The sequence below is a fragment of the Juglans regia genome, chromosome 4 (assembly GCF_001411555.2).
Source record: "Juglans regia cultivar Chandler chromosome 4, Walnut 2.0, whole genome shotgun sequence".
Taxonomy (NCBI): Eukaryota; Viridiplantae; Streptophyta; class Magnoliopsida; order Fagales; family Juglandaceae; genus Juglans; species Juglans regia.
The window spans coordinates 26002673-26024976 of NC_049904.1; the positions used below are offsets into that span (position 1 = coordinate 26002673).

Consider the following 22304-nt stretch of genomic DNA (forward strand, 5'->3'; position numbering starts at 1 on the left):
AAAACTAACATCATGTGTAACCCTAGTTGAGGGAGGTTCTCCGTGTGTGAGATGATGCCTAAATAGCCTACAACAAAAAAAATTGGAAAAAGCATGCATACCGAATCTCACTGCTTGGGTTTTAGGGCTCGCTTCAAAGTATTAAGGCTTTGACTTACTAGTCTAATTCATTCCATAACTAGGTCGAGCTGGATACTAAAAAACAAATCCCACTTATCTATAAAAAATATTAATCGAAAAATAATCTAAATATCAAGCCCAATAAAAGTCCATATTCCATTAATACAATTTTTTGAATATGTAACCTATTCCCAAAATTACTCGTTAAAACTCAAGTGGACTTTTCATCCATATTAAAAAAAAAAATTCGAACGCGAGTTTCTTGCTAGGCCCAGGTGTTACATCACAAATAATGGTCTCTACTCCTTCTCACCATCATATGTCCATCCCTCTGCACTAACCAGCACCATCTCCTTGGTTCCACAATGGCATTCTCGACTTGGCCATCCCTCCATCAATCTTGTTCGCTTTATTTTAGAACAACATGGACTTAATTCCCAGTCTTAGCTCGTATGTGAATTCATGTGCTTTATGATCCACATAGTGATTACTCGTCATTGAGTGTGTACGATATATATATATAAGTCAAGAATACTAGAAGATGAGCATTGACTTCATCGGGCCGTTAGGCTACCTAATTACTACCTAAAATTAATTGGTGTTAGAGAACCGTAGACCTACTTTTAGAGTGATTGCAGAGCATTATGCACACCCTCAATAGACATGAAGACATAAGTAAACTTTAAAAGTTTCATCCTTGTGAATTTTATTCCAACTCCAACTTGATAAATTCTGTTTGTTTCTCACATAAATGTTGTTTTATTTGTAGAGTATATATCCTCGTATCACTAACACGATAGAATTTAATTTGTGATATTTAGATTTTTAAAATAATCTTACAAATCAATTCACGTCCTCTGCACCAGCTCGCAGTTAGAATGTTATAGTTTAATATGTGATTTTAAATGTATACATTTATTATTATTATAACCTAATTACGTCCCTTGATGACAAATAGAAAATGGTCTTCCATTTCACAGCCCTTGTCTTAATTCTAATCTAGAAAATGCTTATGTATGTGTTAAGGATGTGTTTCATACCACCAACTGCACAGATGACCTGCAACAAATGAGATGGCAGCATTAGGTGCCTGGGGGTACTCCAATGCCAAAGTTAGGCCCTCCAACACATGAGCTTATTTCCCTCAAGGCCATAAATATCCCTTCTAGTATGTTTAGGACATTATTGGAGTTATTATAATGGAAGAAACTTGTTATAATTGTTGTGAGGGAAAGGCAGTTCCAAGGAGTTTGATGTGATCTCCTCCTTAAGAGAGGGTTATTCTCTTTTCCTTTTTTTTTTATGTCTATTGTTTAACTGGTGGTTTCCAAATCCACCATATAAATATACATGTATATATATATAACCTATGAAGGTTAATTCATAACTTTTAACCATCTTGTTTGCATTTGTATATGCTCTTTTTTATTAGATATGGTCGTCAAAAATCTTTGCCGCATTCCATGAATTGAATGCCCCCATAATTGTACCAAGGCTCAAGGCTAAAACTAGCTCGGACACATGTACTCCCTAGTCTTAGGATGTGTATTATTTGGCTGCATTACTACATTTTAATTGGATTAATTATATATAGAAACCATCAAAGGCAAGCATGCAACTAAATTTCAGACTTTTTTTTATATTTTATAGTAAATATTAAAATGTCCACCCCAAATATGCACACCAACACATATGGTTTTTTTTCTTTTTCTTTTAAACATTTTTTAAGCATCCTTAATCATTAAGAAAAAATAAACAATACAAATTCACTAATATATAGTCACTTTCTTAATCATTAATAATAAATTAATTAATTAAAAAAATTAAAATATATGAATAGTCATATTTAGTTATTAAGAATGGCACAGACGCAAGGAAAAAGATGAAGTAACAGAGTTCTAAAATTGGAGAGGAAAATTATATTTGTATATGTTGATTCCATATGTACGAGTACCTACTCCTATTTATAGCTACAAAAGAATGAATAAACAATTACATTTATAGCTCACTATAACAATCCTAACAGAATTATATTCTCCTATTTGTGCATGGTACGATTTGTCTGGTGGAGCTTCTAAACAGAATTATATTCTCCTGCGCTGGTGGAGCTTTCTTCCTGTAATTTCAACATCCCCCCGCAAGATGGAGAATAAATGTTGATGAATCCCATCTTGGATGAGAGTCTATTGAACGTGGGAGGATAGAGAGGTTTTGTAAGTAAATCAGCCAACTGAGCAGAAGAGAAGACATGTGCAGTAATCACTTGCCCAGTAGAGATTTTATCTCGAACTAGATGGCAGTCTAGCTCAATGTGCTTCGTGCGCTCGTGAAAAACGTGGTTTGTGGCAATGTGCATGGCATCCAAGTCGTCACAATATAGAGTAGCAGGCATCTTGATGATTATACGCAGGTCATTGAGCAGGTAACGAAGCCAGGTAAGCTTGCATACAACAACAGCCATTGTTCTGTATTCGGACTTGGCAAAGGACCTTGAGACAGTGTTATGCTTCTTGGACTTCCATGAAACAAGGGAGTTGCCAACAAACACGCAAAATCCAGTGGTCGGTCTGGGCAGTTGGCCCAATTAGCATCTGAGTAAGCAGCGAGCTCCAATGTTGAATTGGCGGGGGAGAAAATTCCTTGTCCTGGTTTACTTTTGACATACTTGAAAACTTTAACGATGGCATCATAATGAGGAACTCGTGGGTTTTCCATGAATTGACTAAATAAATTAACACTATAACTTAAATATGGCCATGTGTTGGTTAGACTAAGAAGCTTACCAACCAATTTACGGTAGAGTGCAGGATCATGAAAGACTTCACCTTCATCCTTTTTGAGTTTGATCTTAGGTTCCATCGGGAAGGGAGAAGGCTTGGATGCCAATAGGCCTGTTTCAGAGAGTATGTCCAGTGCGTACTTACACTGGCAAAGTTGAATTCCAGCTTGTGAGCGTCCCACTTCCATGCCAAGGAAGTACTTGAGTGAACCGAGATTTTTAATTATAAATTTTGTCTCCAAAAATTGCTTCACGACAGTACTCGAAGTGGCATCTGAACTCATGAGGATTATATCATCGACATACACAAGTAGAGCGATGAAGGAGGTGGATGTACATTTTGTGAAGAGACTATAATCCACTTTGGATTGAATGAAGCCAAATTCGGCTAGCGAGGAAGCAAGCTTGCTTACCATAAGCCATAAAGTCTTTTCTGTAAATGGCAAACTTGGTTGGTTTTTGCTCCAAAATAACCAGGAGGTGGCTTCATGTAAAGTTCTTCATCAATATCACCATACAAGAATGCATTATTAACGTCAAGTTGCTGGAGGTCCCAGCCTTTTATGGCAGCTACTGCTAAAAGATACCAAATAGAAACTAATTTAGCAACTGGTGAAAAAGTGTCATGAAAATCAATACCTTCACATTGGGTAAAACCCTTTGCAACCAAGCGAGCCTTAGCTCATTCAGCTGTCCCATCAGCTTCGAATTTGTACTTATAAATCCATTTGTAATCGATCGGTTTCTTGCCAAGAGGTAAATCAACAATGGTACAGGTCTCATTGAGCTCAAGTGCAGTAAGTTCTTGCTTCATTGTCTTACGCCAAATTGGGTGTTTGATGGCTTGTGTGTATGATGTGGGCTCGATATGAAGTGAAATTGAGGTGGTGAATGCTCGAAATTTGGGTGAGAGTGAAGTATAATATAAGACAGAAGATAGAGGGAACAAGATATTCGAACCTGTGGTGGAAGAGGAACCAGGAACTGGCTACTTGGATGCCGACTTGTAGGTGTCAAGTGCAGTGGCTTGTTGACAATGGAAATCACGGAGGTATGCAAGATCTATTGTTGTGCAAATTGATCTGCGCAAAGGCTGAAGTGAAGGGTCATGATATGGAGAGGTTGGTATGTATGTGTTGCCATTGTGAGTAGAGTGAGAAGATGGAAGAGTGGTATCTATGGGGTCATGATATGGAGAGGTTGGTATGTATGTGTTGTCACTGTGAGTAGATTCAGAAGATGGAAGAGTGGTGTCTACGAGAGATGATGGAGTGAAGTGACGAGGTGGTGGTGGAATGGTACTGGTGGGGTTGAGAGGAAATATGTTAGGTAATGGAGAGGAATGTTTGGTGGAGTTCATAGGTTGGTTGAAGGGAAAAATCTCCTCGTGAAATATAACATCTCGTGAGAGGAAGATTTGATTGGTGGCAATGTCAAGTAATTTGTATCCCTTGACACCATATGGGTATCCAAGGAATAAGCACTTTCGGGCTCTTGGTTCAAATTTGGTAGCCGAATACCTTTAAATGTGAGTAAGAGGGTTTGGTGTGATATAGGAGTTCAAAAGGGGTTTGTAGTTAAAGGTTGGGGTGGGTGTTCTATTGATCAAATAGACTGCGGTAGTGACAAAATCAGTCCAGTATTTCATGGGCAGTCCAGACTGGAATTTTAGGGTCCTTGCCACATTGAGAATGTGTTGGTGCTTGCGTTCGGCAAGAGCATTTTGTTGTGGTGTTGCGACGCATGTTAATTGGTGCAAAACACTCTTGGAGTTATAGTAAAGTGGCATTTGAAATTCGGCTCCATTGTTGGATCGGATAATTTTGATTTGAGTGTTGAATTGGTTTTCAACAATGGGAAAAAAAAATTTTGAAGTGAAGTTCTAGCTTAAGATTTGGTCTGTAGTAAATAAATCCAAGTGCATCTCGTAAATTGGTCTACAATGGTAAGAAAGTATTTAGAACCATTGTACCCTTGAGTTGGGTTAGGACCCCAAATGCCAACAGAAACAATGTCAAATGGTTTAACTTTGGATTTTGATTGAGGGAAAGGTAGTTTGTGTTGTTTGTCAAGAGAGCAGATATCACAAGGAATTTGGAAGTAGCCAAGAGTTTGAAACTAGCTTTGTTAATGTCATGCAATACATGTTGAGTCATGGAACTATGTCCAAGTCTGTAATGCCATAATGTAAATTAATCAAACTTGGTAACAGCAATATTGTTAACAGAAATTGAAGGTAATAAAGTATGAAAGAAAGATTGCAGAGTAGTCAGGTTGGGTCTTGTAAGTTGAAGATGATACAAGCCATTATGCACCCTCCCCACTCCAGTCGTCATCCAAGATGAAAGGTCCTAGATATAACATAAATTTGAAAGAAAATTAGGCAACAATTGGAGTGAATTGTCAAGGATTTTGCAAAAAGGAGATTGAAAGAAAATTTAGGGACACATAACACGTTTCGAATAATTAAATGTTTAGATAGATGGACATCACCAACGTGTGTGGCTGCTGTGGTGGATCCATTAGGCAGTTTGATGATATGAGAAACTGAAGTGACATTGTGTGCGAAGAAATTGGGGCTACAGATCATGTGATCTGTAGCGCTTGTGTTAATAATCCATGAGGTTGTGGTATTTGAGGCATTGTCGTGTGTGTGTGTAGAATTAGAAAATGAAATACCAGACACAGGAGAGGAGCTAGCATGCACATTGTTGGCAGTAGGAGTAGTGGAGTCAATGTGAGAGGGATTGAGCAAGGCAAGGAGTTGGTTGTACTACTCATGAGTAATAGGCGAATCATGATTGATTTCTTCCTACACAAGAGACGATTGGTTAGCAGAGGATTTAAACTTGAGGTTGTTCTTATGTCCGAGAGGGTAGCCATTGAGTTTATAGCATTTTTCTTTGGTGTCGTCAAGTATGCGACAGTGGGAGCACAAAGGGAGGTTGGGATTTGCTTTGAAGCAACACTCTAAAGAGTGGCCAGGTATGTTGCAGTGTGAGCAAAACAAACGATCTTTGCGGGAGTTTGTTTGGTTGCGATTATCTGGTCCCCTTGTGACCATTGTAAGAGGTGCAAGCACAAAATGGAGTTGTCAAAGCCTTTCTTCCTATTGAACCAAGGATATTACTTGATTGAGAGTTGAGAGTGGGTCATGGAATAGAATCTGAGCACAAATGGCGTCATAAGAATCGTCGAGTCCCATAAGGAACTGCATCACTTTGCTATGATGGGTGTATTCCATCAATGTTTTGACTGAGCCACAAGTGCATAAAGGCATGGGCTCATAGATTTCAAGCTCATCCCAGAAGCTTTTGAGTGTGTTGTAGTATTGACTGACAGAATTGGTGTCTTGTGTTAAGGAGGAGATGGACTTTGTAAGTTGGAAAATGCGAGGAGCATTTTGGATAGAAAATCTCTCACAGAGGTCATTCCAAACACTAGCAGCCGTTTCTGCATGTGCAATGCTTGATTTGTGTTCCGAGCTAACTGAGTGTTGCATCCAGGCTATTATCATGTCGTTGCAACGTTCCCATGCTGCAAAAAGAGGGTTAGGGGCATTGATTGGTTTTGTGAGTTTTCAGTTTACCATCAATAAATCCAAGCTTGTTTTTTATGTTGAGGGCTCGTCGCATTGTCCTTCCCCAAGTCACATAATTCTCTGTTGTTAAGAGGTAGGGAACCAGTGGAGAGGATGCTCCTTCACTAGGTTGAATGAAGTATGGGCTAGCGGGATGATGGGGGATGGTCTCAGGATTGGGTTGCATATTGGATTTGGCGTTTTGAGTTAGAGTCAAAGCTCTGATATCATATTAAGAATGGCACAGACGCAAGGAAGAAGATGAAGTAACAAAGTTATGAAATTGGAGGGAAAATTATATTTGTATATGTTGATTCCATATGTACAAGTACCTACTGCTATTTATAGCTACAAAAGAATGAATAGCAATTACATTTACAGCTCACTATAACAATCCTAACAGGATTATATTCTCCTATTTGTGCATGGTACGTTTTATCTGGTAGAGCTTCTAAACAGAATTATATTCTCCTGCATGTCACGTTTGTCTGGTGGAGCTTTCTTCCTGTGATTTCAACATTAGTAGGCATATTTAGAAACCATACTATCATTTTCTTTTGCTTTACATATAAGAATCCACCCAGTCAAAAATGGAGGGCTACTCGCGTGTTATCTATATTTTATATTTTTTTTTTCGGGTGGGTTGAAATATTATTTTCATCTGCGCATACAATGGGAAGGTTCAATCTTTGTCCAGATGCCTCCTCATACACTGCCAGAATTCATTGAAGTCAACTCACTTATAATAGTAAGAAAAATTATTTACATCAGCCTGTAACTGCAGCACACTTAATGTACTGAGTTTAAAAAAAAAAAACATCATGTAAGGTGTGCTGCGGCTACAGGCTGATGTATAGCCATTCTCTAATGGTAAACTATCATCAGCAAAGATCAATAAATGTGACTCGGATCCTTCCATTTGCAATTGGCACTCCAGAAAGAGCACCTCTTAAGTCCAGCATTTGTAATGAGACAGCTTAAGACCTCTGAGCATAGGATGAATATATTAAGGAGACGTTTGGATTCGAACGCGGTCTCTTGTTTATTGGGCTTGCTTTCGTGTTTCCAATGTTTTTTTGTTTTTCTCATCTTCTTTTATTTGCCCCGGTCTTGTAGAAAGAGGAGAGAATAAAACAGAGGACGATGCATTTAACAGAGATTTTTCCATCAAATCCATTTGACAATTTGGGTGGAAAGTTCTCCCCGATCTGCACCGAAACATCTCTAAGTTTAATTTCCAAAGTTTATATAAAAATAAAAAAGAATCCATGTAACATAAGGAAACAATTGCCTTGGAGTTGGAGTTACTTCAACCACCCCCAGAAACAATTGTAAATTTGTAAGCACATACCAAAACTAAAAACACTAGAGCGACTTATTAACTGTATCTGACTAAAAACATACAATTACATTGAGTAAATTGGTCAAAACATATGTGCAACAAACATCCATGTACAGCATATTTGCCAGTTCTGCAATAGTCTCATTCCAATAAATCTTTTCTAGTCGAAAAGCAGTGGGAAAAACACTTCCAAACTATATCACCAGAATAAAACATGGAGTGCTCAATCCAATCTAAAATTGCGAATTGCAAGGGTATTCAACCTAAAACCAAATAAAATTTTCACCCGTCGGCATGGGTTTGTCATCTTAATTATAATAAGAAACCTTTATACCCCCTTCATGTCCAAGTATCATACTAAGGCTCATTTTTTACCAAGAGTGCTGATCGCTGAGTGAAAACTAAGAATGATTTGGTAGCTTCAAGATTTCAAAAATACATTCTTGGCTCAAGCTGGCAACTTAAGTTTTGTATTGTTTTTCCAGCTGCAAAACAAACAATTTTAACCGTTATCCACCGAATAAGAAAGTGTGGGAATGGATCCTCATCAAGAATGTGTCATATTTCATTACCTAATATAGTAATAGTAAAAAAAGTCTGCATACAAAGCTGTCTGAACAAGACCAGAGATGCAAGCTGCAAAATTTAGAAAGAATCTTTGAGTATATATATTCACAGGCAGCAGAACCCAAGACAAAATCTCGTTTGCCTGATTTTAGGCATAGCTTACCTATCCATCGACTGAAGTGTGTCTCTGTGAAGTAGCGGTATATCCAGTTAAGGATGTAAAATGCACGATATGCCCTGCAAAATGAAGATATGGACTGTCAGTACTCCTGCCATGAATTCAATTAACATGCATGTAACCAATAGCTTTTCTTGCTTATATGAACCATGATGCAGACACAAAGACTGTTAATTGCAATAGAAAATAAGATATTAAAATAAATAAATAAATAAAAAAGAAAAGGCAGGCAGTTACTGTTAATTGCTTTAAGGGGAAACAAAAACAGTAATAACAAGTCATACTCTTGCACAAAGCTGCATGCTATTCTGATCTTACAAACTAGGGTATGTATCTAAGTTTCAAGAGTTCCACTCCAAAGGTTTTCCACGGGATTGAAGTATCCAAAAGACGCTTAGCTCACACCATGTAGAAATGGGTTGGGAGAGTGAGGTGAAGGGTATAGGTGACACCAAATCATACTGATTAGATTCATGATTCATGATTCATGAGTACACAGATATCTATGGCACCCAATTCGTGGAGGAAAATCAAAAAGTTTAAAGGAAAGTTAAGGACCCGAAACAAATTAAGGTTGTGTTTATATGTGCATGTGTGTGTAATGTATTACACAAGCACGCACTCACGCACACACACAAAGTGATGCCTCTCTGAAGGGGTTCAGAATTCTGCATTATACTTTCAAGAAGAATACAGATCTCGTAAATTTTTTTTTTTTAATAAGTATACACATACTTTTAAAAATACAGATCTCGTAACTTGTTTACCAATTGTCTTGTCCACCAATATAACACCCACGAAAACACATGGACTCGCACACATAAAACAAAAACGAAAAGAAACACAGACATTTACATGCAAATTCATTCACAGTTATCTCTTTCCTACTTTCAGTAAAGAAGGATGTTTACAGAAAACTATAGAACAACATAAAAGTATTTACACAGAACAAACCAGAGACACATCATGTTGCATTTAAGGTGCAAATCCATAAGGTCAATACATACAACCAAAAATACCATATCAAATGATATTTGCATGTACATATCAAATGAAACATTGAAAGTGCAATTCTATATCTTATCCCCCAACCCGTTACATCCAAATATTTTCATTTTCACAGTTCTAAATCCTCACAATGTTCATTTAGAGTAAGTTTACAAACAGTATAAATATTACATTTTTTTTATAAGTCAGTATAAATGACACACCACAAGTGGAAAGCAAAATCTTAAATGAGAAAGGAATTCAATAACACAAAATGATAGGCGGAAAAATGAAATAAAAATTTTATAAACATACAATATGGATAATTCCAGAGAGGAAACTTGTAAAGAAATACACATACCCAAGAAAGAAAACATATTGCCCCGTCAAATTGTCCACATTTCCACTTCGCTGTAGCAAAACTAACTGGGGAAGAATCGCAACTGCCTCCAAGTATATTGAAAATGCCCAGAAGATCTGTAAAAAGTTACAACAATGTTAGTAACAGATCTTGTTACTTTTGCCATTTTTTGCAATTGGTGCTCTTCCATAATATTTTTAATGACTTAGAAAAAAAAAAGGCAAAAGTGCAACTATTTGTGATTTTTGGTCACATTGAGTGAATATAGACTGTATTCCATACATCATTGATTTTTGTGTGAGTTTTTAATTATTTGTACAAGGTTTTCCACAAGATTTTTGAATAAGTTAATATTTCAACATATATTAATACAAATGGCAAAACTGCAACTGGCACCAGTTTCATCATATTGTGGAATTGCAACTAGCGCTCTTCCATAACTTTTTTTATTACTTATAATAAAATGGAAATAAAATGGAAAAGTGCCTATTGAGTAAATGTCTGGCATATTTATAGACTGCATTCCATACAACATTGATTTTGTGCAAGTTAATAGTACAACATATTCTGTGATATGAAATATCAGAATCACAATCAAGCAAACTTACAGTCTCAAAAGTATATTAAGGACAAAGCTGAATATTAGGTACGAAACTATAGAAAACCCTATAAATGAAAGCATCAAAATGACACACGACAGATTATGGCCCTTGACCACCACCTTGAATGCAATCTTAAAGATAAAAATAAAAATAGGATTTACTTTGAAATGGCCAATGAACCCAGACCCATATGGTAGCAAAACAATTGAGCTGGTAACAACTCCCAATTTTTAATTTGCAAAGTCTAGTTATTTAACTAAACACAAGGAAACAGGTCAGGTGGAAAGTAGTAGTAGTAAACACATTTAAAAAAAAAAAATCCTAAATCCAGAAGTTAAAGCTTTACGCTAAGAAAATAAAAGAAAAAGAACTCTCTCATATAAAGAATTTGTCTCCATCTCCATGGAGTAGAGTTCTCAGAGCAAAGGCATCTCCCAAAGCCAAAAGTGAGATCCACTGTACTTGAATGCGAAGAAAAACTTTAATAATGAGAAATGCTTTAACCACAAAGAGATCCCACAAAAATAAATCCACACTTATGTGGCTTGATGTGATACGTTAGATTGTCAAATTATAAAGTAAATCTAACGTATCATATAAAGGCATGTCAATTTGTGGATTAAATTTTGTGTGGTCTCTTTGTGACTGTGAATGTGATACTTCAAAACTCTCATGTGCAAAATTCTTTCAACAGTTAACCTAATATTAATATACTTCCTACTCTCTACTGCCTGGAGAACATCGAAAGGCTTGTGAAACACAACAGAAGTTTGAGTAAATATTAACAAAACTTGGATGGGTACTATCCATTCTATTTTCTTACAAGTACTTGTTAAAAGCACAAAAGCTCACTACTCATTCCCAGGGGAAGTAATACAAGAGAAAGCCTAGAAGAGAACAGGTCCAAATAGCCATCCATTATAATCAGACCATTCTGTGTAAAAGTAAAATATTCATTAAGCTAGAAGAAAATTATTCCAGGAATTTGGAATGGGCATTATCCTATCTCTTCAAAAACCACAGACATTATCCACCAAGTATAAAATATCTCAGGATGACTAATTAAAGTTGACAACAAACCACCTCTTGAAACGTAAACTTCTCATTCACAAGAAGCGCCAAAGCAAAGCTTGCAGCAAGGAGAAAGTAATGGCGAAATGTGTCAAGCTGTTTATCATATGAACGCCTCACCACCCGGTCCCTCTTCATGCACCACACAATGGCCGTAGAGCTCACTATAAACACAAGCTTCATAATGGTGTTATAGACAGAGATAAAGTCCGTGAACAGGTCCAAGTACCGTGCCAGAAACACCAGCGCATAAAGTTCCTGAGTCTTAAGCGAAATCCCTGATATGATATACCAAATTATCAACTAATACCAGCGTAACCAAGTTACTTCAATCAATCATAACCGTGATCACACTTAGACTATTTCTTCGTTCTTTTCCAGAAAAAATAAAAGGTGCAATAACAAATAGAAATCTTCGATTCTTAAAAGTTTTCCCTAAGTCAACCGTATGAAATATCACTTCACTGAAACCCATCAACTAGCTATCGGAAGAAGTCTCACTACTTCTTTAGAGGAAACAATTGAATTACAAAAATGTAGTACTTCAATTTTCATTTTCTTTCCTTTTACGCTAATTATTAGCAACAAAACGAGGGGAGGGGAGGGAACTAATGCTCCCTTCGTTCACTGAAAAGGTGAATAGATTAAGATAAATAGTTCAATAAGATGCCCAATCACAGAATATGTCAACCTACGGGACTAAGAAAATTTAAGGGTTGCTTAATGAAGATGGATTCAGTACTCGAAATGAAAAAGAAGTTAATTATCAAATAAAAGAAAAAACAATTAAATTGTGTCCATTTAGTTTATTTAACATCCTGGTGTTTTATCGGGAACTAAATGGGGAAGAGAGAAATGAATACAAGTAAGAGGTAAGGGGAAGATTTAACTTACCTGAGCAAGATTTGGTTGCGTAGATTTTGAGAAGCAGGACCAGGATGCTGGTCAAGTGCATCATATCGCCGGCGAACCTGAAAATGTTCATGGTTTCAGAGGCCAAGCGGCGAAGATTCGTGCCCTAGATTTCTGGCGAGCGACAAGAAGCGAAGGTGTTGAAGAAGGAATCCGAGGAATTGAATGCGGGGGTTTTGGTTTTCGTAAAAGAGGTGCGAGCGAGGGGAAGAGATGACGTGGTAAGCGGAAACGCGACGGAGGAATGTTACACACCGCGGTTATTTTACGAGAACAGACATAAAGCCTTCAGTACACAAAATAAATTCAAGACTAGGCGTGCCTTCGTACGACTTTTTTAAAGTATTTTTTTTTAATATTATTATTATTATTATTAAGATTTGAAAAAATTAAATTTTTTATTATATTTTATATAGAAATTTAAAAAAATTATAAAAATAAGATCAGATGAAATGATATAAAATACTTTTTGTATCTAAACAGAGTTAGATCTATTGTAGAATAAAAATAATTTTACAATATAACGTATCACATCAAGTCACGTCAATTTATAAGAATATTTTTATCTAATCCTTTGTGATTAAAATATTTTTCTTATTTTAAATTTTACATTTTCAATTAATTATTGATTGATATCTCAGTTAATTAACAGCAAAAATATGATGTCTTAGATTTTGATGGACATACTAGATAAGAAATCTGGTATAAATAAATGGGTGAAATGAGAATCAAATTCCCTTCTTGTATGATTTTTAAAGCCCAAGCACGTTCCTCGTGGAGAAGAGTGTCAATATATAGAAAAATAAATGGCTACAAAGTGGTATAGGGATTATATGAAGAGAGATTTGCTAGGTACAAGAAATTTGGTATGTTAAATTGCGTACTATCGTTAACATGATTTGTTTTTATTGAAAAGAAAAATATTAAAAAAACATTGAGAGAAGAAAAGGTTCTTTGTCTCATAAAAATAATTTTTTATTGGTGCGGAAGTAATTTTTATGAGACAGAAAATCTTTTTTTCTCTCAAATTTTTTTTTTTTGATATTTTTTCTTTTTAATAAAAAAAATCATGTCAATGTTAGAACGTAATTTAGTACACCAAATCGCTTCTTCCTCAAGTAATGGCAAGTTTGCAGTTAGGAATACATATCATTTTCAACAAGGAAGGTGTACTCAGTACTGTAAGGGTCAAAATCCTTTGATGAGCATAAGATGAAAAGAGTGGAAGGTGTAGAGCCTTGATCACAAGGAGTTTGAATTAGCATTAGATGTGGCGAGATCTATATGGTTGAGGAATGTAGTTGTAACGCCCCGTACCCGAGGGTCCGGATAGTTAACTCATGTCACTTAAAATTCATTTTTCCTTCCACATAGTACATACTCCAATTTTTCTCTATCGTACAAAGTACTCATATATTTACATCAATTACTCCAGAATAACTATTTTAAGACAATACAAAATTTAATATAAACATCAATCTCTCAATAAATCACATCATCAGAACACAACAAGCTTACTGAATGAAAATCCTCAATACCCATATAAACCTTCTATGCTTAAACCATCATTTTTAACTCTTCTCACCAATGCTCTATATCCTTGATCCTCAACTGAAACAATCAAATCATCTGAAAAATATTGTGGAGATAAGGGGTGAGTTATCAACAACTCAGTAAGCAGAGAACATATACTAGTATGTAAACATGAGCCTTTTCAGAAAGTTCAGTATGCAGAAACAAAACATTTTATTTTTTTATATGCAGATCTCAGAAAACGTGTTATCAGAAAATCAGAGCGATTTTTCAATCATTTCATACTCAAGTCAACAATTCATATTTGAGGATCCATTTCATATTCAAAAACGCTTTGGCATAACATAACTGAACATCTTCATCTTATCATATCATATCATATACCATGTTTAACCTCCGTAGTAGGGTTGTGCTATCCCCGGTGGCCAAACCAGGCAGTATCATGTGGTGAACTTCCCATTTTTCAATCTCGGAATCCCGAGTGTGCACACAAGAAAGAACACGTAAAAAGACCACTTTGTTTCCAAAGTGGGTGCGGTCATATCATATCATGGTGGTACCAACCATATCACGTGAACAGTATCATCATATCAGAACCATATTCAGAACAGATAAGTATGCCAAAGTTTTATCATATCCATATCATATCAAAACACGTGCGAAACATATTCATATCATTTTTTATCAAAAACAGATCCAAATCATTTCATATCACATGCATAAAAATTTCAATGATATCATATTCGCTCTTTTGCATATTTCAGAAACATGTCAAATATTACTCATGTCTACATATTTCATGTCAAAAACATTTCTTTTCTCTTTCATACTTATCTCATGAGGGAATGCAAAATATATACTGAGGTTGTTTTTCACTTTTTCTTTTTAAAACAACATGCACATTTTTACAAACCAACCTCAGTTCATTTCCTTTTATGCAAATCTAGCATAGGAACCCCGCTTACCTGGACTTCTTAGCTTTTCAAAAATTTCCTCAAAAATGTCGAGTCGACTATAAATCATCACCTATAAAAATAATCACGTAATTTTTGTAAGTTTCCAATAAATCACAATTTCGATATTTAAGACTAAGCTTCTTAAATAACCTGTTTTAAATTCCTCAAAACTTAAAACCTTCATAATCCCAAAATATATCATCACTTCCTAAAATCACCAATATCCGTCTCAACCCACGTCATACACAAAACACCAATATTTAAACCCGAACAGCCAACAAATCTCATAGTCTAAACCAATCATACTAACAACTCCATCACCCAATCCAATCAACCCCGTTACTCCTCGGACTCAGTCCGGCAAAACCAATCAGCAATTAAATACAGTGTAATGTGCTAGTGTAAAAATACATTAAATTCATGAGAATTTTTCGAAAAATACTTACAATGCTATATAATAATTTCTGGAGGATCACGGAGGCGCAAGAAGTGGAAAAAGAGCTGCGGAACAGTGCAAAATACACTGTGGCCGTGGGTCACAGATACCCACTTTCCAACAGGTGCAAACGAAGAACCGAGATTGATAGGGTAGGGCCTAGGGATGTCGGTGAAGCTAGTGGTGGTGATGGTTGACCGTGGGTGGCGGTGCAAAGGGTGGTTTAAGGCCAAAAAATACCCAAAACGGAAATATTGATGGTGGGGCTTCACCGGTGACAGATCAGAAGTGGGGTTGGGTCTATTGGGTTGCTAGGAGGTCGAGGATGATGTGGTGAGAAGATGGTAGCCGGAGGTGGTGCGACGGCGGCGCGCGAGCGAAGAGAAGGCTGCGGTTTCATGTGACGCGTGGGGGCTAACGGTGGCGCGGTTGGGGCTGAAATCGAAGGGTGGTGGTCGCCGGCGGCTGGGGGAGTTGGGGAGCCGGGCGGTGTCGACCACCGCCGGCACACGGCGGCGGGCTAGGGGAGAGAGAGAGAGAGAGAGAGAGAGAGAGAGAGAGAGAGAGAGAGAGAGAGAGAGAGAGAGAGAGAGAAGAACTCGCGCGCGGGGAGGAGGACCAGGAGGAGAAAAAGAAAAGAACAGAAAAAAAAGAAAAGAAGAAAAGAAAAAGAAAAGGAAAAGAAAAAAAAGAGGGAAAAGAAATGAGGTCCAAACCTCACATCTTGGGTCATAAAAATGATTCAACAGAAACGATTTTAAAACTGCAAGTGAAATAAAATAATTTAAACACAGTGATTAAATTGAAAATAAATAATTAAACCCAACAATAAGTTAATTTAATTCGAGAAGAAATTTAAACACATAACAATAATTAATTTAAAGAAAGCACTTCAAAAAAATAATTTTCGTAAACTAAAAATCATAAAAATAGTCTAATTAAAAATCCAATAATTTTAAAACAAGAGAATAAATTTTGAATCAATAAAAATAATTCATTTATTAAAATACACTAAAATACGGGGTGTTACGTGTATATATATATATATATATATATATCTTCTGATCCCCCAGCTGGTTGATGATTGAATATAGTTGGGGAATCTTCTTTTCCTAACTTTTTATCGCTTATCCAAAACACACAGTTGCGCGTAGTCCTTATATTAATCTACCATATCACGAGTATATTGCACAACTTTGGCAGAAACTTAGTTTGACATGCACCCATCTGGGGACATATATTGAACAAGCCAAAGAAACTAATAATAAAAGAAAGAGTATATAATGTATATAATATGCATGCAGCTGAACCTAAGCTTTAGATCATCCGATCAATATTAAGCCTTCCAACCTCACCCACATGATTTATATATGGTTTTTATCATTTTATAAGTGGAATTACCCAAATATATACTTTCAAAACGAAGTGAAAACATATGTGCAAAGCAGATCATGATCACAGGCGGGCGGAGCCAAGACTATGGTTGTAAACTGCTGATCATTAGCCAATATATGACAAGTGCCCTACCCGTCTCCAAGTTAAATTTGGAGGCAGCATATGCCTTATTTGGAAAGAAAAGTGCAAGCTGTGGTGGAGAAACATCTGCCAGCTTTGAAGCTGCAAAAGCCTCTGTCTTTGAGAATTCTCACCAATAGTAAAGTTGTCTGCAAGTTGCTTTATCCTATATATGCTTCTTGATCTGTTGTTATGGAACACACAAATTAGATGCAGGGTCCTGCTCCAATAGTCAAGCAGTTCTCCATGGAATCTAGGCCCTCGAATCTGTGAAAGAAAGGGAAAAAAAAAAAAACAATTCTTCGAGTGGGGTACCGATCGAGCTGAGTTTGGAAGCTTATGAGCAATGAAATTTTGTAATCATATTACTGTACGTACGTAGCCAGCCCTTGGTGGAGGACGTTGCACCAGTACCTCCTTAACTCAAGATCTAAAGACTCCAAATCTGAGTACTCATGTTTAGCTGAATCATGAAGTGGTCCAAAGTCTAACCGAAAGCCTAACCTCAGTTACTGATCTGTAGTCTTCTCTTGACTATTGCGGGAAAAAAGAGAAAAGAATATTGTCATTCTTCTTCCATCAGAATTGCATGTACTTGTGGATCAGGTTCCATCAAATTGTTGAATACTGTTGTGATCTCATATCGACTAAGTATAGGATTTGTTGGTAGATTATAAGCCCTTAAACATTATTTTCTTACAAGCTGGTTTTCAAGAATGAGTTATACTTAATGAGTTCATAACAAATGATATCAGAGCTAAGTTACGTCTAAGGTCATGTTGTGACAGTTGCAATCGTGCGGCACGGGGTGATGTTGGCAACATAGTGTTCGTATGGAGCTAGGAAAGACCTAGTGTATAACCAACTCGTGTGAGTGTTGAGACCGCCGCCAACATCGGCTGCGAAGCGTGGTGGTTGTTACAATTCTATATTGACTAAGTATGAGATTGATTGGTGGATTATAAGCCTTTAAACACCCTTCTTGCAAGTCAATTTTTAAAAATGAGTTCTGTTAGAGGATACAGGCCAAACTGCAAGTCGTTTAGTCCCTTGTACATAAGCTGTCATCTTTTTTCATTATTCTTTGATTTGTTATTCTACTTTACAGATGTCATTAGCTCATTTGAACTTACGGTTAGTTAGTTAGAACTTTCTGCTGTATATATGTTTTGCACTCTCTGTATACGAAAACAGAACAATATAGAGGAATAAAGTTCTTCTTCCATCGACTCATCTCTCTATTTTCTTTACTGTTTTTGCCAAGTCTGGCTATGTTGCAGCACTGGTTATCACCTTCTTACATGGTATCAGAGAGCCACTGAGAGATATATCGATGGAAAATCCCACCTCCCCCAAATCCAGTTCAGACCTTAACACAAATACCTCCTTCAACCCTCATTCAAACCTTAACACAAACACCTTATCTCGTTACCTCAATCTCTCTGATCCAGCAAATCCTTTTCGCCTGGATCATGGAGATAGCCCAGCCATTACTCTCGTTTCTGAACTTCTTACTACAGACAACTACGCCACTTGGTCTCGTGCCATGCGCCGTGCCCTTCGTGCGAAAAATAAAATTGGTTTCATCAATGGTAACCTCTTGCAACCTACTGATTCCATGGATCCTTTATTTGACCTATGGGAAAGGTGCAATGACATGGTGGTTTCATGGATACAAAACTCTGTAAGTCCCTCCATTAAATCTAGTGTTGTTTTTGTTGATGATGCTAAGGAAATTTGGCAAGATCTTCAGGACCGTTTCTCTCAACAAAATGGCCCACGAATTTTCCAACTCAAGAAAGCCTTAGCTAGCCTTCTTCAAGAACATGATTCAGTAAGTATATATTATGGTAAGCTGAAGACTCTCTGGGATGAACTTTCCATCTATGACCCTATTCCCGTGTGTAATTGTGGCACCATGAAAACACTTTTAGATCGATACCAGAGAGACTGTGTTCTTCAGTTTCTAATGGGCTTACATGACTCCTACTCTCCCATCCGAGACCAGATTATGTTGATGGACCCCATTCCCTCCGTCACCAAAGTCTTCTCCCTCATTCAGCAACAAGAAAGGCACCACCAAATGATCTCCACTGTCCCTTCCACTGAAACCATGGCACTGGCCATTAAGAAACCATTTTCTCCTTCACGATTTTCCAAAACAAATCCTTATTCCAAAAAGGACAGGCCCTATTGCAGTCACTGTAAAATCTCTGGCCATTTATTGGAAAACTGCTTCAAACTTGGCAATGCAGCAGCCCCCATTTGTTCACACTGCAACTTAACTGGCCATACAGTCGACAAATGCTACAAGCTGAATGGTTACCCACCTGGTCACAAGTTTCATGTCAAGCAGCAACCTCCTGGTTTTCTTGCTAACCAGGCCACTTTTTCTAATCCTACTGAATCTGAAATTGTTAGTGATGACAGGATTGGTTTGACCAAACTTCAATATCAGCAGCTTATGTCTTTGATTCAATCTCAGGATTCTTCAATTGCAGCCAATGTTCTTCACTCTGGCACTCAACCTCAACCCTCTAACTCTCCTGTCCATTCTTCCAAAATGTTTGGTATATCTACATCCTTCTCTACACACACACACGGTTCCCTGCATAATTCTTCTTCCAATTGGGTAATTGACACGGGTGCCACAGATCATATGGTCTGTAGCACTTCTCTTTTCACCTCAATTACCTCAGTTGTTGCTTACTCAGTCAAGCTTCCCAATGGAAGCTCAGCCTCAGTAACACATGTTGGTACCATTCATTTGACAAATACTATCATTTTGAGGGATGTTCTTTGTGTCCCTTCATTCTCATTTAATTTAATTTCAGCAACCAAGTTAACCCATTCTCTAAATTGTTGTTTGTTTTTTTTTTTCAAATTCTTGCTTCATTCAGGACCTGTCTTCTTGGAAAACGATTGGGAAGGGTGAGCTAAGACATGGCCTATACTACTTGGTCTGCACAAACGTCTCTCCTTCAGCCCTTGCACTATCCTTTTCAGATTCTACTCATAACACTCACACAGATGTTACTTCTTCAGCTTCTATTGTTAATTCTGATGCTCATGCTGATCTATGGCATTGTCGCCTGGGACATTTGTCTGTTTCTAGATTAAAATTGGTTTCTGACCCTATTGTAAGCAAGCACACAGATTCCATTAATGAAACACTTTGCCATATTTGTCCATTAGCAAAATTTCATCGATTGCCCTTTCATGACAGTGTTCATTCTTCATCTAAAATATTTGAACTAATTCATTGTGACTTATGGGGACCTAGTCCCACTGTTGCACATGATGGTTCTAAATATTTTTTGACCATTGTGGATAACTTCTCTCGTACAACTTGGCTTTATTTACTTTCTACCAAAGCTGAAACTAGAGCATGCATCAAGTCCTTTTATAACTTGGTGGAAACACAATTTGGACTCAAAATTAAAACCCTACGAAGTGATAATGGTGCTGAGTTTTGCATGACAGATTTTTTTAATGATAAAGGCATTATTCATCACAAAAGCTGTGTTGAAACCCCTCAGCAAAATGGCATTGTTGAGAGGAAACACCAGCACTTGCTTAATGTAGCTCGTGCCCTACTTTTCCAAGCTAATTTGCCTTTAGAATATTGGAGTGACTCTCTTTTGACAGCCACATATATCATCAACAGACTTCCCACCCCACTTTTAAAAAATAAAACTCCATATGAGCTTCTGTTTAACAAAAGACCTGCTTATGCTCACATGAGAGTATTTGGTTCCTTATGTTTTGCAGCCACCCTTTTACATGGTAGAAAGAAATTTGACCCTAGAGGTCGAAAATGTGTTTTCCTTGGTTATCCCTTTGGAATCAAAGGATACAAATTGTTAGACCTTACCAACCACACCATTTTCATTTCAAGGGATGTAATTTTTCATGAGTCCATTTTTCCCTTCCAAGATCCCACACTTTCCCCATCACCTTCTTCTCTAGAGTCACACTTACCCATTTTTTCATCTTCCCCACCTCTTGCCTCTAATTTTCAGCCCCTTTCTCCTGCACCTTCCATCCCTTCAACTATTTCCACTCCTGCCCTTTCTACCCCCTCTACTGTCAGCATGTTACCTCCTTCACTAACCACTGAATTCCCTTCTCATTCTACTTCTCCCCACATCCCCATTCCCACTCTTCGAAGGTCAAATAGGATTAGAACTGCACCTCAATATTTGAAAGACTTTCACTGTCATCAGGCTTTGTTGGCTCCTCCTGAACAATCAATTTCCAAGGATGCTCCTGCTCCAAATGGTAAGTCATTCCCTCTAAATAAATATTTATCTTACCATAAATTCAGTTCTTCCTTCCAAGCTTTTACTTCTTCTCTTTCTCTCCAATCCGAGCCTAATTCTTATAAACAAGCTTTGAAGGATCCTGATTGGTGCAAAGCTATGGAAGCTGAGATTGAGGCATTGGAAAACAATCATACCTGGACACTTACTGACTTGCCTCAAGGGAAAGAAGCCATCGACTGTAAGTATGTTTACAAGATTAAATTTAAATCTGATGGCACTATAGAAAGACTCAAAGCTAGGTTGGTAGCCAAGGGCTACACACAACAAGAGGGCATAGACTTTCATGAGACTTTCTCTCCAGTTGCTAAGCTGGTCACTGTGAGATGTTTACTCACTGTTGCTGCAATTAAAGGATGTCATTTACATCAATTTGATGTAAACAATGCATTCCTTAATGGTGATTTACAAGAAGAAATTTATATGAAGAGACCACCCGGGTACACCAAGGGAAAGCCACATCAAGTTTGCAAATTACTTAAGAGTCTCTATGGTCTTAAACAAGCATCAAGGCAGTGGAACTTTAAACTTACCTCTCATCTACTTGAATTTGGTTTTATCCAATCAAAAGCTGATTATAGCTTATTCACAAAGCAAGATGGAGACTCTTACATTGCCTTGTTAGTTTATGTGGATGACATCTTAGTTGCTAGCAATTCTCAAACCTCTATTGATTCCATTCGAACTTTTCTTCATTGCAAGTTCAAAATCAAAGATCTTGGATGCCTTCGTTATTTTTTGGGCCTAGAGATTGCTAGATCATCCAAAGGCATTCACATTTCTCAAAGGAAATATGCCTTAGATATCTTAGCTGATTCTGGTATGCTCGGTTGTAAACCTCTCAAGCTACCTCTTGATCAAAACCTTAAAATCAGCAAAGATGAGGGCATTTCTCTTGCTGAACCAAGCACTTATAGAAGGCTCATTGGTAGACTTTTATATCTCACCATCTCTCAGCCAAATTTATGTTTTGCAGTTCAATTGTTGAGTCAGTTCATGGATAAACCATCTTCAACTCACATGGCAGCAGCATACAAGGTTCT

At 37.2% G+C, this 22304-nt stretch overlaps 1 protein-coding gene across 1 annotated transcript; it reads right to left on the reverse strand.

Moving 5' to 3' along the window:
• Window positions 1–7854: 7854 nt before the first annotated feature.
• Window positions 7855–12769, reverse strand: LOC118348245 (ER lumen protein-retaining receptor A-like). The gene is made up of 6 exons (XM_035689385.1): window positions 12482–12769; window positions 11600–11865; window positions 9915–10030; window positions 8552–8625; window positions 8394–8457; window positions 7855–8306 (listed from the first exon to the last, which is right to left on the reverse strand). Exons 1-6 carry the CDS (start codon window positions 12570–12572, stop codon window positions 8270–8272), a joined length of 648 nt encoding a protein of 215 aa, XP_035545278.1. The 5' UTR covers window positions 12573–12769; the 3' UTR covers window positions 7855–8269.
• Between the last annotated feature and the right edge of the window lie 9535 nt (window positions 12770–22304).

Excerpts from the sequence above, each read along its gene's own strand:
- LOC118348245 (XM_035689385.1), bottom strand. The coding sequence starts at position 12,572 with ATGAACATTTTCAGGTTCGCCGGCGATATGATGCACTTGACCAGCATC. Across the intron at positions 11,866-12,481 it reads CGCAACCAAATCTTGCTCAG|GGATTTCGCTTAAGACTCAG; the intron begins GTAAGTTAAATC and ends ATATCATATCAG. Across the intron at positions 10,031-11,599 it reads AGAAGTTTACGTTTCAAGAG|ATCTTCTGGGCATTTTCAAT; the intron begins GTGGTTTGTTGT and ends AACTTTTTACAG.